Below are 16,110 nucleotides of genomic sequence, written 5' to 3'. Positions count from 1 at the left end.
GGGCTGAGTTGGCATCCCTTCGCTCACAGCTGCAGGCGGTGCTGACTTCGGTCGCGCAGCTTGAGGCTGTTGCCAATGGGCACCACTGTGGGGAGCCAGACTTGGGTATCACGGGGATCTCAACCTTGTCCCATCTGTCCTCGGATTGGTCAGCCACTGTGGTTCCCCCAGTTGCTGCCCGCAGTGGGGCTGAGCCCTCGCCTGTGGTTCATAGGGAGGTTGTTCCAAGGCATGGCAGGCAGCGAAAGACGTCCCAGGAGGCTGATCAGAAAGCCTCCCCAGTGCGTCTGTCAAACAGGTTTCAGGTACTGTTTCTGGCTGAGCCAGATGCAGCTGCCTGCCCTGTTTCAGAGGATGATTCTCAGCTTTCAAGGTCCGGGCAATTGCAGAGGGTGGGCTTATTGGTAGGCACGTAATGGGGCCCCTTAGGGATATGGCGGCTAAGGAGGGGAAGAAATCCAGTGTGCACTCCGTGTGCATTCCAGGTGGAGTCATTCCTGATGTGGAAAGGGTCCTTCCGGGTGCCATGAAGAGCACAAGGTGCAGCCAGCTGCAGGTGGTGGCACATGTCGGCCCTAATGACATATGTCTCTTTGGATCTGAGGAAATTCTCTCTGGATTCCAGTGGCTATCTGATTTGGTGAAGGCTGCTGGTCTTGCTTACGAGATGAAGGCAGAGCTCACCATCTGCAGCATCATTGACAACCGACTGCGGACCTTTGGTGCAGAGCCAGGTGGAAGGTCTGAATCAGAGGCTCAGACGGTTTTGCGACCGTGTTGGCTGCAGATTCCTTGACTTGCGCCATAGGGTGGTGGGGTTTTGGGCTCCGCTGAATAGGTCAGGAGTTCACTACACTCAGCTGTCAGCTACACGGTTAGTGGAGGCTGTGTGGCATGGACTGGGCGGTTTTTTAGGTTAGAATGCCTTGGGAAAGTATGGGGTGGGCTGCAATCTCAAAGGGTGCATGGCAAATACAGGATGTGCTTGGATCAAGGAACAGTCGCAATTGTAGTTGTGCTGGGAAAGTCCCTGAGCTTCAATTGCTAATAGACAGCACAGAAGCTGAAATCGTTATAGGTACAGAGAGCTGGCTAAAGCCTGAAATAAGTTCTGCAGAAATTTTTACAAAGTCTCAGACGGTGTTCAGGAAAGATAGATTAAGCAGAATTGGTGGTGGAGTGTTTGTGTCTGTCAGTAGTGGTTTATCTTGTAGTGAAGTTGAAGTAGATACCCCGTGCGAATTGGTATGGGTGGAGGTTATACTTAACAGCCGAACTAAGTTAATAATTTGCTCCTTCTACTGACCCCCAGACTCCGATGATATAGTTGCTGAACAGTTCAGAGAAAATTTGAGTCTCGTACAAATAAATACCACACTCATAGCGTTATAGTTGGTGGGGACTTCAACCTTCCCTCGATATGTTGGCAAAAACACTTGTTCAAAACCGGTGGTAGGCAGAAAACATCTTCCGAGATTGTCCTAAATGCTTTCTCTGAAAATTCTTTCGAGCAGTTAGTCCACGAACCCACGCATATTGTAAATGGTTGCGAAAACACACTTGACCTCTTAGCCACAAACAATCCAGAGCTAATAGAGAGCACCATGACTGATACAGGGATTAGTGATCACAAGGTCGTTGTAGCTAGGCTTAATACCGTTTCTTCCAAATCCACCAGAAACAAACGCAAAATAATTTCATTTAAAAAAGCTGATTAAGTGTCACTACAAGCCTTCCTAAGAGACAATGTCCATTCCTTCCGAACTGACTATGGAAATGTAGACGAGATGTGGCTCAAATTCAAAGATATAGTAGCAACAGCAATTGAGAGATTCATATCTCATAAATTGGTAAGAGATGGAACTGATCCCCCATGGTACACAAAACAGGTCCGAACACTGTTGCAGAGGCAACGGAAAAAGCATGCGAAGTTCAGAAGCACGCAACATCCCGAAGATTGGCTAAAATTTACAGACGCGCGAAATTTGGCACGGATTTCAATGCGAGATGCCTTTAATAGGTTCCACAACGAAACATTGTCTCGAAATATGGTAAAAAAATCCGAAGAAATTCTGGTTGTAAGTAAAGTACACAAGCAGCAAGATGCAGTCAATACTTTCGCTGCGCAGTGCCGATGGTACTGTTACCGACGACTGTGCCACTAAAGCGGAGTTATGGAACACAGTTTTCCGAAATTCCTTCACCAGGGAAGACGAATAGAATATTCCAGAATTTGAAAGACGAACAGCTGCTAGCATAAGTTTCTTAGAAGTAGATACCTTAGGGGTTGCGAAGCAACTCAAATCGCTTGATACGGGCAAGTCTTCAGGTCCAGATTGTATACCTATTAGGTTCCTTTCAGATTACGCTGATACAATAGCTCCCTACTTAGCAATGATATACAACAGCTCGCTCACCGATACATCTGTACCTACAGATTGGAGAACTGTGCAGGTTGCACCAGTGTTTAAGAAGGGTAGTAGGAGTAATCCATCGAACTACAGACCTATATCATTGACATCGGTTTGCAGTAGGGTTTTGGAGCATATATTGTATTCAAACATTATGAATCACCTCGAAGGGAACGATCTATTGATACGTAATCAGCATGGTTTCAGAAATGATCGTTCTTGTGCAACGCAGCTAGTTCTTTATTCACACGAAGTAATGGCCGCTATTGACAGGGGATCTCAAGTTGATTCTGTATTTCTAGATTTCCAGAAAGCTTTTAACACCATTCCTCACAAGCGACTTCTAATCAAGCTGCGGGCCTATGGGGTATCGTCTCAGTTGTGCGAATGGATTCGTGATTCCCTGTCAGGAAGGTTGCAGTTCATAGTAATAGACGGCAAGTCATCGAGTAAAACTGAAGTGATATCAGGTGTTCCCCAGGGAAGCGTCCTGGGACCCTGCTGTTCCTGATCTATATAAATGACCTGGGTGACAATCTGAGCAGTTCTCTTAGATTGTTCGCAGATGATGCTGTAATTTACCATCTAGTAAGGTCATCCGAAGACCAGTATCAGTTGCAAAGCGATTTAGAAAAGATTGCTGTATGGTGTGGCAGGTGGCAGTTGACGCTAAATAATGAAAAGTGTGAGGTGATCCACATGAGTTCCAAAAGAAATCCGTTGGAATTCGATTACTCGATAAATAGTACAATTCTCAAGGCTGTCAATTCAACTAAGTACCTGGGTGTAAAAATTACGAACAACTTCAGTTGGAAAGACCACATTGATAATTTTATGGGGAAGGTGAGCCAAAGGTTGTGTTTCATTGGCAGGACACTTAGAAGATGCAACAAGTCCACTAAAGAGACAGCTTACACTATACTCGTTCGTCCTCTGTTAGAATATTGCTGCGCAGTGTGGGATCCTTACCAGGTGGGATTGATGGAGGAAATCAAAAGGGTGCAAAAAAGGGCTGCTCATTTTGTATTATCATGTAATAGGGGAGAGAATGTTGCAGATTGATATGCGAGTTGGGATGGAAGTCATTAAAGCAAAGACGTTTTTTGCCACAGCGAGATCTATTTACGAAATTTCAGTCACCAGCTTTCTCTTCCGAAAATATTTTGTTTTGTTGAGCCCAACCTACATAGGTAGGAATCCATCAAAATAAAATAAGAGAAATCAGAGCTCGAACAGGTGTCCGTTTTTCCCACGCGCTGTTGGGGTGTGGAATGGTAGGGAGATAATATGATTGTGGTTCGATGAACCCTCTGCCAAGCACTTAAATGTGAATTGCAGAGTAATCATGTAGATGTAGATTACCTATAAACACCAAGTAGGAATAATAAAGATGAAGGTTTGTGAAATACAAGATCATCCTAATATATATGTAAGGCAGAACTGTAGTTTACTATCACCATTGTGTAACTTAGTGTCAAAGAATCAGCAATAGAAGTTAAAAGACCTTTCGAAACATGAATAAAGTGCAAGAGACTAAAATGGCAGAACTGTTGTTCATAGGTTTGTGGTAAGTATGTAAATGAAAAACCACTGAATGTCAGAGAAACTTATTTGCAATACAATATGGGTTAGCACCTGTCTCATACATCTTGCTCACCAGATGGTAGAGTTTTGTCAGGACTGGCTCTCCCAAGGCCGCCAGTAGCTCTAATGGAATGTTGTCTACTCCGGGGGCCTTGTTTTGACTCAGGTCTTTCAGTGCTCTGTCAAACTCTTCACGCAGTATCTTATCTCCCATTTCGTCTTCATCTACATCCTCTTCCATTTCCATAATATTGTCCTCAAGTACATCACCCTTGTATAAACTTTCTATATACTCCTTCCACCTTTCTGCCTTTCCTTCTTTGCTTAGAACTGGGTTGCTATCTGAGCTCTTGATATTCATACATGTGGTTCTCTTCTCTCCAAAGGTCTCTTTAATTTTCCTGTAGGCAGTATCTATCTTACCCCTAGTGAGATAAGCTTCTACATCCTTACATTTGTCCTCTAGCCATCCCTGCTTAACCATTTTGCACTTCCTGTCAATCTCATTTTTGAGACGTTTGTATTCCTTTTTGCCTGCTTCATTTACTGCATTTTTATATTTACTCCTTTCATCAATTAAATTCAATCTTTCTTCTGTTACCCAAGGATTTCTAGGAGCCCACGTCTTTTTACCTACTTTATCCTCTGCTGCCTTCACTACTTCATCCCTCAGAGCTACCCATTCTTCTTCTACTGTGTTTCTTTCCCCCATTCCTGTCAATTGTTCCCTTATGCTCTCCTTGAAACTCTGTACAACCTCTGGTTCTTTCAGCTTATCTAGATCCCAAGTCCTTAAATTCCCACCTTTTTGCAGTCTCTTCAGTTTTAACCTACAGGTCATAACCAATAGATTGTGGTCAGAGTCCACATCTGCCCCTGGAAATGTCCTACAGTTTAAAACCTGATTCCTAAATCTCTGTCTTACCATTATATAATCTATCTGATACCTTTTAGTATCTCCAGGATTCTTCCATGTATACAACCTTCTTTTATGATTCTTGAACCAAGTGTTAGCTATGATTAAGTTATGCTCTGTGCAAAATTCTGCCAAGTGGTTTCCTCTTTCATTTCTTAGCCCCAATCCATAATCACCTACTATGTTTCCTTCTCTCCCTTTTCCTACTGACGAATTCAGGTCACCCATGACTATTAAATTTTCGTATCCCTTCACTACCTGAATAATTTCTTTTATCTCATGATAACATTTCATCAATTTCTTCATCATCTGCAGAGCTAGTTGGCATATAAACTTGTACTACTGTAGTAGGCATGGGCTTTGTGTCTATCTTAGCCACAATAACGCGTTCACTATGCTGTTTGTAGTAGCTTACCCGCACTCCTATTTTTTTATTCATTATTAAACCTACTCCTGCATTACCCCTATTTGATTTTGTATTTATAATTCTGTATTCACCTGACCAAATGTCTTGTTCCTCCTGCCACCAAACTTCACTTAGTCCCACTATATCTAACTTTAACCTATCCATTTCCCTTTTTAAATTTTCTAACCTACCTGCCCGATTAAGGGATCTGACATTCCACACTCCGATCCGTAGAACGCCAGTTTTCTTTCTCCTGATAACAACGTCCTCCTGAGTAGTCCCCGCCCGGAGATCCGAATGGGGGACTATTTTACCTCCCAAAGAAAGCAGGTGCTGACAGATGTGAAAATTACCGAACTATCAGTTTAATAAGTCACAGCTGCAAGATACTAACGCAAATTCTTTACAGACGAATGGAAAAACTGGTAGATGCGGACCTCGGGGGGGGGGGGGGGGGGGGGGGGGATCAGTTTGGATTCCGTAGAAATGTTGAAACACATGAGGCAATACTGACCTTACGACTTATCTTAGAAGAAAGATTAAGAAAAGGCAAATCTACGTTTCTAGCATTTGTAGACTTAGAGAAAGCTTTTGACAATGTTGACTGGAATACTCTCTTTCAAATTCTGAAGGTGGCAGGGGTAGAATACAGGGAGCAAAAGGCTATTTACAATTTGTACAGAAACCACATGGCAGTTATTAGAGTCGAGGGGCATGAAAGGGGAGCAGTGGTTGAGAAAGGAGTGAGACAGGGCTGTAGCCTCTCCCCGATGTTGTTCAATCTGTATATTGAGCAAGCAGTAAAGGAAACAAAAGAAAAATTTGGTGTAGGTATTAAAATTCATGGAGAAGAAGTATAAACTTTGAGGTTCGCCGATGACATTGTAATTCTGTCAGAGGACTTAGAAGAGCAGTTGAACGGAATGGACAGTGTCTTCAAAGGAGGATATAAGATGAACATCAACAAAAGCAAAACGAGGATAATGGAATGTAGTCAAATTAAATTGGGTGATGCTGAGGGAATTAGATTAGGAAATGAGACACTTAAAGTAGTAAAGGATTTTGCTATTTGTGGAGCAAAATAACTGATGATGGTCGAAGTAGAGAGGATATAAAATGTAGACTGGTAATGGCAAGAAAAGTGTTTATGAAGAAGAGCAATTTGTTAACATTGAATATAGATTTATGTATCAGGAAGTTGTTTCTGAAAGTATTTGTATGGAGTGTAGCCATGTATGAAAGTGTAACATGGACGATAACTAGTTTTGACAAGAAGAGAATAGAAGCTTTTGAAATGTGTGCTACAGAAGAATGCTGAAGATTAGATGGGTAGATCACATAACTAACGAGGAGGTATTGAATAGGATTGGGGAGAAGAGAAGTTTGTGGCACAACTTGACTAGAAGAAGGGATTGGTTGGTAGGACATGTTCTGAGGCATCAAGGGATCACAAATTTAGCATTGGAGGGCAGCGTGGAGGATAAAAATCGTAGAGGGAGACTAAGAGATGAATACACTAAGCAGATTCAGAAGGATGTAGGTTGCAGTAGGTACTGGGAGATGAAGAGGCTTGCACAGGATAGAGTGGCATGGAGAGCTGCATCAAACCAGTCTCAGGACTGAAGACAACAACAACAATGGGTTAGCAGTAAACAAAGCAAAGACAAAGGGTCACTAAAGAATTTGAATATGAAATTCAGTTTAGTTTGATGCTGAAATAACTGTGACTCAAAATAAAGATATGTACAAAAGTTACTTACTGCTTCTTTTATCATATTGTCAGACTTATTACACTCCTATCTCTCTCTTCGAATGAAACTAATTTGATACAGAACTGCATTTTTGTGTTAAAGTTCCTGATACATTGTGGATATTTTGTGCTGTATCATAAATTAGTGTTGTGTCATTTCATCTTTTTCAGCATCAAGTCTGCTTTGAGTCTCATCCGTGCAGTGTCAGTCATATTTGCTCTGAGTTTTGTCCCAGCATCATTTGTTGTGTTCCTGGTAGAAGAACGAGTCAGCAAATTCAAACATTTACAGCTGGTATCGGGAGTGAATCGCCTGGTCTACTGGCTTTCTGCATTCACTTGGGATATGGTGAGTGTATGATCCATCTGATTTTGTAGATAGTTTTAAATTAGAGTGTACCTGCCAAATAAGAAAGAAAATATTGATTATCTGACATTTATTTCAGAGGTAACACATTTTTCCTTCACAGTGTAGGAACATAAACAGTACAGTTGCCAATTCTTGGCACCAGATAGCATATACTAACTTCTAACAGTTCTTGTTTCATTTGTCCAGAATATTATTCCATTAGGAAAATGGCAGAGAAAATATGCAAAATATTCTTGCATTTTTCTCTGAACAAAGAAAATTTAGAATGAGGTACATGCAAAAACAAAACAAACTACACTAAGCTTTTGATCAGTTTATCCCTATGTTGATTTTGTCCTGATTTGTTGGATAATGTGTAACATTACTGCATGGTTGTGTTGAAAAAGGATTCAAGACCCCACTATGCCTCTTCTGATTCTTACCAAGCAGTAAAATGTCTCAGAACTTGTTGCTTGTTAAGATTGTGACAATAAGTTAGCAATTATACTTTGTTGTGGTTGTGGGATTGTGCCAGATTCATCAGTAACATAGCTTTTCCACCTCATAACTAAAAAATTATTGACAAGAGGAATGCGCATTTAGTTCGTAGTCTGCAGACATTTATTGAGTGGTTGCTATCATTCGAGGTCACAAAGTTGTAGCCCACAGATATCCTCCCTCCTTGGCAATGGACAGACCACAGCACCCTCAGTTTCATTTTTCACACACACTAGTGTCTCGAAGAGCGGAAGTAGATTTGCTGGCTAGGAATGCAGGTGTGAGGGGTGCCAGGTGGATGGCCTATGCATGTGATGCATAGGTACTGGAACCAGTGGGATTCAGCACACAATGAAGGTGATGTGGATTGGGATTGTCTGGCAGGACAGTGGAAGGGGAAACTGTGAAGTGAAGGGGCTTTACAGGAGGGAGGGATGTGTTACAAGGAGAACTCCCATCTTTGTAGTTGAGAAAATCTGGCGGAGGATGGAAGGGCCCAAATGGCTATAGACCATGAAGCAGCTTTTGAAATCAAGCAGGTTGTGTTCAGGTGCATATATGTCATTGGGTGGTCAACTTTTCATTGGATGGTCAACTTTGTTCTTGGCCACATTTGATGGTGGCCTTCATTGGATAGGATAAGCCTGTCACAGAGTTAGGTTAAGGAATTGTAGGTGGGTGGATTGGACAACTCTTGCACCTGGATCTTCCATAGGTATATGATACATGTGGCAATGGGTAGGGAGTAGGAGTGACTGTTGTGAGGTTTGGAGGGTGATGGAATACCACTTCAGGACTGATGGGAAAGATTTTGGGTAGGATGACTCTCATGACCCCCCCCCCCCCCCTTCCCCCCAACCCCTTGGACCTTGATATCTGTGAGTCTGTGAGGAGGCTTGCGTGCCTCAGCGATACATACAGACATATCGTGCAACTACAACAGCGGGCTATCTGTTGAGAGGCCAAACAAACGTGTAGTTCCTGTAGAGGTGCAGTAGCCTTTGCAGTAGTTGCAGCAGCAACAGTCTGGATGATTGACTGATCTGGCCTTGTAACATTAACCAAAACGGCCTTGCTGTGCTGGTACTGCGAACGGCTGAAAGCAGGGGGAAACTACAGCTGTAATTTTTCCCAAGGACATGCACCTTTACTGTATGGTTCAATGATGATGGAATCCTCTTGACTAAAATATTCAGTAGGTAAAATAGTCCCCCATTCTGATCTCCAGGCGGGGACTACTCAGGAGGATGTTGTTATCGGGAGAAAGAAAACTGGCATGCTATGGATTGGAGCATGGAATGTCAGATCCCTTAATCGGGCAGGTAGTTTAGAAAATTTAAAAAGGTAAATGGATAGGTTAAAGCTAGATATAGTGAGAATTAGTGAAGTTCGGTGGCAAGAGGAACAAGACTTCTGGTCAAGTGAATACAGGGTTATGAATATGAAATCAAATGGGGGTAATGCAGGAGTAAGTTTAATAATGAATAAAAAATAGGAGCATGGGTAAGCTACTACAAACAGCATAGTGAACGCATTATTGTAGCAAAGAGTGACTCAAAGCCCACACCCACCACAGTAGTACAAGTGTATATGTCAACTAGCTCTGCAGATGAAGAAGATATTGATGAAATGTATGATGAGAGAAAAGAAATTATTCAGATAGTGAAGGGAGATGAAAATTTAATAGTTATGGGTGACTGGAATTAGATAGTAGGGAAAGGAAAAGAAACATAAGTAGTAGGTAATTATGGATTGGGGCTAAGGAATGAAAGAGGAAGCTGCCTGGTAGAATTCTTCACAGAGCATAAATTAATCACAGCTAACACTTGGTTCAAGAATCGTGAAAAGAGGTTGTGCACTTGTAGAGGCCTGGAGACACTGCAAGGTTTCAGATAGATTATATAATGGTAAGACAGAGATTTAGGCACCAGGTGTTAAATTGTAAGACTTTTCCAGGGGCAGATGTGGACTCTGACCGCAATCTATTGGTTATGAATTGTAGATTAAAACTGAACAAACCGCAAAAAGGTGTGAATTTAAGGAGATAGGACCTGGATGAACTGAAAGATCCAGAGGTTGTAGAGAGGTTCAGAGAGAGCATTAGGGAACAACTGACAAGAACAGGGGAAAGAAATAAAGTAGCTTTTAGAGATGAAATAGTGAAGGCAGCAAAGGATCAGGTAGGTAAACAGCAGAGTATCAGGTAGGTAAAAAGGTGAGGGCTAATAGAAATCCTTAGGTAACAGAAGAAATATTTAATTTAATTGATAAAAGGAGAAAATATAAAAATGCTGTAAATGAAGCAGGCAAAAAGGAATACAAACGTCTCAAATATGAGATCGACACGAAATGCAAAATGGCTAAGCAGGGATGGCTAGAGGGCAAATGTAAGGATGTAGAGGCGCATTTCACTAGGGGTAAGATAGATACAGCCTACAGGAAAATTAAAGAAACATTTGGAGAAAAGAGAGCCATTTGTATGAATGTCAAGAGCTCAGATGGAAATCCAGTTCTAAGCAAAGAGGGGAAAGCAGAAAGGTGGAAGGAGTATATAGAGGGTCTACACAAGGGCGATGTACTTGAGGAAAATATTATACAAATGGAAGAGAATGTAGACGAAGATGAAATAGAAGATATGATACTGCGTGAAGAGTTGACAGAGCACTGAAAGACCTAAGTGGATACAAGACCCTGGGAGTAGACAACATTCCATTAGAACTACTGACAGCCTTGGGAGAGCCAGGCCTAACAAATCTCTACCAACTAGTGAGCAAGATGTGTGAGACAGGTGAAGTACCCTTAGACTTAAAGAAGAATGTGATAATCCCAATCCAAAAGAAAGCCAGTGTTGACAGATGTGAAAATTACTGAACTATCAGTTTAATAAGCCGGCACGGGTGCAAAATACTAACACGAATTGTGTACAGATGAATGGAAAAACAGGTAGAAGCCGACCTTGGGGAAGATCAGTTAGATTCCGTAGAAATGTTGGAACATGTGAGGCAATACTGACCCTATGACTTATCTTAGAAGATAGATTAAGGAAAGGCAATCTAAATTTCTAACATTTGTACTCTTGGAGAAAGCTTTTGACAGTGTTGACTGGAATACTCTGTTTCAAATTCTGAAGGTGGCAGGGGTCAAATACAGGGAGCAGAAGGCTATTTACAATTTGTACAGAAACCAGATGGCAGTTCTAAGAGTCGAGGGACATGAAAGGGAAGCAGTGGTAGGGGAGGGAGTGAGACAGGGGTGTAGCCTATCCCCAATGTTATTCAATCCATATATTGAGCAAGCACTAAAGAAAACAAAAGAAAAATTCAGAGTAGAAATTAAAATCCATGGAGAAGAAATAAAAACTTTGAGGTTTGCTGATGACATTGTAATTCTGTAAGAGACAGCAAAGGAACTGGAAGAGCAGTTGACAGAATGGACAGTGTCTTGAAAGGAGGATATAACATGAACGTCAACAAAAGCAAAATGAGGATAATGAAATATAGTCGAATTAAATTGGGTGATTCTGAGGGAATTAAATTAAGAAATGAGACACTTAAAGTGTTAGATGAGCAAAATAACTGATGATGGTCGAAGTACAGAGGAAATAAAATGTAGACTGGCAGTGGTAAGGAAAGTGTTTCTAAATAAGAGAAATTTGTCAACATCGAGTATAGATTTAAATGTCAGTAAGTTGTTCCTGAAATTATTTGCGTGAAGTGTAGCCATGTATGGAAGTGAAACGTGGATGATAAATAGTTGAGACAAGAAGAGAATAGAAGCTTTTAAAATGTGGTGCTACAGAAGAATACTGAAGATTAGATGGGAAGATCACATAACTAATTAGGGGTTTCTGAATAGAATTGGGGAGAAGAGAAATTTGTGGCACAACTTGACTAGGAGAAGGGACCGGTTGGTAGGACATGTTCCAAGGCATCAAGGGATCACCAATTTGGTACTGGACGGCAGCATGGAGAGTAAAAATCGTAGAGGGAGACCGAGAGATGAATACGCTAAGCAGATGCAGAAGGATGTAGGTTGCAGTAGGTACTGAAAGATGGAGAAGCTTGCACAGGATAGAGTAGCATGGAGAGCTGCATCAAACCAGCCTCTGGACTGAAGACCACAACAACTACAACAACGACGTCTCTCATTTCTGGACATGATGATCGATAGAGGCCTGTTGAAGGATATGGCTTTGTTTGTCTAGTCCAGTGTGATATTGTGTGATGAGAGGTGGATGTTCCTTTGTAGTTGATTCTTGGGGTGGATGGAGGATTAGTGGTGAGTGAAGATATAAAAAGCCAGAAATGTGTTTGCAAACTAGATTTGGTAAAGGGGGGGGGGGGGGGGGGGGGTAGTGTCTGTCTGTGAATACTGTCATGAGACCTTCAGCATACGGGGCATGGGAGTTCTTGTCACAATGGATATTCTGTGCATGGGTGAGCTGGCTGAATAGCAGTGAACTCAAATAGCAGATAGAGTTGCTGGAGCACAAGGTTTCAACCAAAGACAGGTAGTATGATAAAAGATGTTTGAATATAGTGCCAAAGAAAAGATATGGTTGTACAAAGTGATGCGGGAGCAGTATTTTGTAAGGATGAAAGCATATCTAAAGCAAGATTAAAAGTATGTAGTATTGATCCATGATAAAGGTAGAGGTGCCAGGGGCAGAAGATTAACTGATTTAATTGGAGGAACAGAAAGCAAAAATAGGTTAGGAGATCATGCAGTAGCAATTGAGATTAAGATAATTATTATCTCCCCCAATCCTTTCCACTTATTTACCTCAATGTGACCACCACATTCTTTTTGTTTTGTAGGAATTCTGTACTCCTACAACATAAATATATGTGGTGGTGAACATAGGAATGGATTGATATAATGTGCTAGTATTCTGTTTGCTTATGACTTGATTTCAGTCATTGGTGTAGGTACTGTGTACCATTTAGTCCATAATTGCAGGTCATTAGAAATGGAGGCATTACAAGATGAAGTCTGAAATTTCATGTTGGCTGTTCGTTAGCAGATAGCTTGACATACCCCTCTGGAGTCTAGGGCACACATTTGGACACAGGAAATGTTGGTATCTGAAAAAGATTGAGATGGGGGAAACAAATATAACAAAGATGCCACTAGAAAATGGTGAGTCAAAGATGAACTTGCCTGTCCTATGAGGAACTTTCTCCAACCAGAATCATGGGGTAGGAAAACGTGGGAATCTTATCGCAACACCTTTCTGGTGAATTTGTTTAACAGATGGACAGTGTAACACCAAGATGACCTCATGCAAGCCAAGATTTTTATATGGCACACAGTAAAAGAATAAATGGAGCTGAGCAATTTAAATATATAGTTCTGTTTGATTGGAGCCTTCGAGGAGGACACTTGTCATGCAGTTCACTGTTCTTCTGGATGTCTGAGAAAATAAAGATGCCTCAATAACCTCTGGTGCTTTGAGACTGTAGTTCAGCCAGTGTCTGCCACTCTCACCATGCCCACGATTTGCTGCTGATAGCACTGCAGGATTTTCTTTTGTGGTTTGAGATTCATCACACCTAGCAGAAGGTAAAACCTGCACTGGCCATCTCAAAGCTCACAACCTCCTGCATCTAGACAGCAATCTGTTCACCAAAGTTCGAGGCTCTACTAGTTGACTTTTTCTAAACCTCTTCCTGCTCTATACAAGAACTTTTGGTCCTGTATAACATGTCTGTCTAGTGGAGTAGAGAGACTTGAGGATTGAGGAAGGATTTTATCCTGAAGGGTAAAATTAAATTTCCTGAGGGGTAAAAATCAGAAGAGTTTGACTGTGTTTGAGTCATGAAACTAGATTAGTTTTAGAAGGTCATCACTATTATCCAAATCTTGTAAGATATAATATTGATTATATAAGTCGTCAGTAATTACGTTTTTCTAACTTACTAGCACTCTGCAGAGGGGATACAGGTTTCTCCCATACTCCACTCACTTCACACATACTTTGCACTTTGTACAATACATCAGTAATGATAAAAGTGATATACAGAGTGAGTCTGGAGGAAAGGTACCTGGTTTGATGGGTTATACTACTGGTGATTCTGAACAAAAAACTTCTAATAAACATATGCCCTTTTATTAACCGTTGCCGGGTAAACCAATGAAAACAGCTAGGAATGGGAAAGGTGCAGGTGACAGTAAATTAACATTGTTTTGGTATCATTTGTTTAATTGTGTACATTTCCTCACAGATGATGTTCAAACAGTTCACCGTCAACTTCAATGCATGTTGCAGCTCTTGTCGACAGGCGTTGTGGTGCAGTTGGAGCTCAGTTTTGCATTCCTTCACCTGGGCACAAGCATGTAAAATATGAATGAGAAGTTCCTCACTTGTGTTCACTGTGCACTTGTAGATGTTGCTCTTCAGCCACTCCCACAAGGAGTAATTCAATGGGGAGAGATCAGGTGGCCTCGGTGGCTAAGCAATGACTCCATGGCGACTGATGCAACAACCAGGAAACGTTTGTTGAGATACTGTGTCACTGGCTGTATGGAATGTGTAGGAGCTCCGTCATGCTGAAAGTACATATGAGCTCATGTTGCCAAAGGGATACCCTCCATGTATTCTGATAACATATTTTGAAGAAACTCAAGATACTGTGTCCCAGTGAGATGGTTATCTAAAACAACTGGACCGATGAGTTGGTCACCAATAATACCGCACCACTCATTGACTGAGAAACATCGTTGGAAATTCGTTTCTACAGTAGCGTTGATTCCGTTGTGGGTAAATGTTAACTCATCAGTGTACAGAATACATCGAATTAATCGCTCATTGGCAATGATCTATTGACAAAACTCTTGCCAAGCGGCAGCATCTCCTTCATGCAGATGTTGTACACTCTGCCGATGACAGGGATACATATCATGCTCGTGTACTGTATCACTCATGTTTGTTGAATAACAAGCTGGGCAGCAATTCTTCTAGAGCTAGTACAGGGTACCGTTCCACTACTTGAAGAATGTTCTCAACTTCATTAAGAGTTTGTTGTATGGGACATTCAGAGACAACACTTATACTGGGAAGCGTACCACAGTCAAGCAATCCATGAAACATCCTGCTAAACATCCTGCTATGTGACACCCTGCGCTTTGCAAGTAGTTCTTGGTATTCTTGCACAGCAGTTCTGGAATTCCCATTGGACAAACCATAGACAAACACCATGTCCGCATACTCTGCACGTGTGGAGATTCGTGGCATTTTCACTACACAAAACTGTAGTCATTGTTCATGTAGCAACACTGTAATACCGTGTACTACGACAAGCACTGTTGGACTGAGACTTGAGAAAACAACTGCACCATGCACAAATGAACTGCATACTGACACGTTTAGTATGGACGATGCTACACGTTTCTCGTTCCTAGTTGTTTTCATTGGTTTACCCAGAAACGGTTAAGAAAAGGTCATATGTTTATTAGGAGTTTTTTTGTTCAGAATCACCACTACTATCACCCCTCAAAGCATGTACCTTTCCTCCTGACTCACCCGATACACATAAAACACACACACTTACAATATCTTCAAAATCTATTCTCGAACTTGTAAACAGTTCCTGCAATAGACCAGGAATTGCTTCATTATTTACCTTGAAACAGATAAATGTACTAATTGATAGCACTACACAACACTAACTACATAACGTCTACTATAGTTCTGTGCACAGTATTATTATTATTATTATTATTATTATTATTATCGTTGTTGTTGTTGTTGTTGTGGTGGTGGTGGTGGTCTTCAGTCCTGAGAGTGGTTTGATGCAGCTCTCCATGCTAATCTATCCTGTGCAAGCTCCTTCATCTCCTAGTACCTACGGCAACCTACATCCTTCTGAATCTGCTTAGTGTATTCATCTCTTGGTCTCCCTCTCCAATTTTTACCCTCCACGCTGCCCTCCAATTCTAAATTTGTGATCCCTTGATGCCTCAGGACATGTCCTACCAACCGATTCCTTCTTCTAGTCAAGTTGTGCCACAAACTTCTCTTCTCCTCAATCCTATTCAATACCTCCTCATTAATTATGTGATCTACCCACCTAATCTTCAACATTCTTCTGTAGCACCACATTTTGAAAGCTTCTATTCTCTTCTTGTCCAAACTATTTATTGCCCATGTTTCACTTCCAAACATGGCTACACTCCATACAAATACTTTCAGAAACG

At 41.5% G+C, this 16,110-nt stretch overlaps 1 protein-coding gene across 3 annotated transcripts in view; it reads left to right on the top strand.

The window, feature by feature from the left end:
- LOC126336982 (ATP-binding cassette sub-family A member 7-like) overlaps nucleotides 1–16,110 on the top strand; it is a 585,480-nt gene that overhangs the window by 434,139 nt on the left and 135,231 nt on the right. For all 3 annotated transcript variants that reach the window (XR_007565029.1, XM_050001219.1, XM_050001217.1), the window contains exon 35: nucleotides 7,239–7,416. Coding sequence is in view for 2 of the 3 variants with exons in the window: in XM_050001219.1 (XP_049857176.1) it covers nucleotides 7,239–7,416 (178 nt within the window). In the remaining variant the exon portion in view is untranslated. The remainder of the gene's footprint in view (nucleotides 1–7,238; nucleotides 7,417–16,110) is intronic.

Source organism: Schistocerca gregaria, chromosome 2 (assembly GCF_023897955.1).
Source record: "Schistocerca gregaria isolate iqSchGreg1 chromosome 2, iqSchGreg1.2, whole genome shotgun sequence".
Taxonomy (NCBI): Eukaryota; Metazoa; Arthropoda; class Insecta; order Orthoptera; family Acrididae; genus Schistocerca; species Schistocerca gregaria.
The sequence above is the reverse complement of the archived record's forward strand: the minus strand, read 5'-3'. Positions and strand labels throughout refer to the sequence as shown.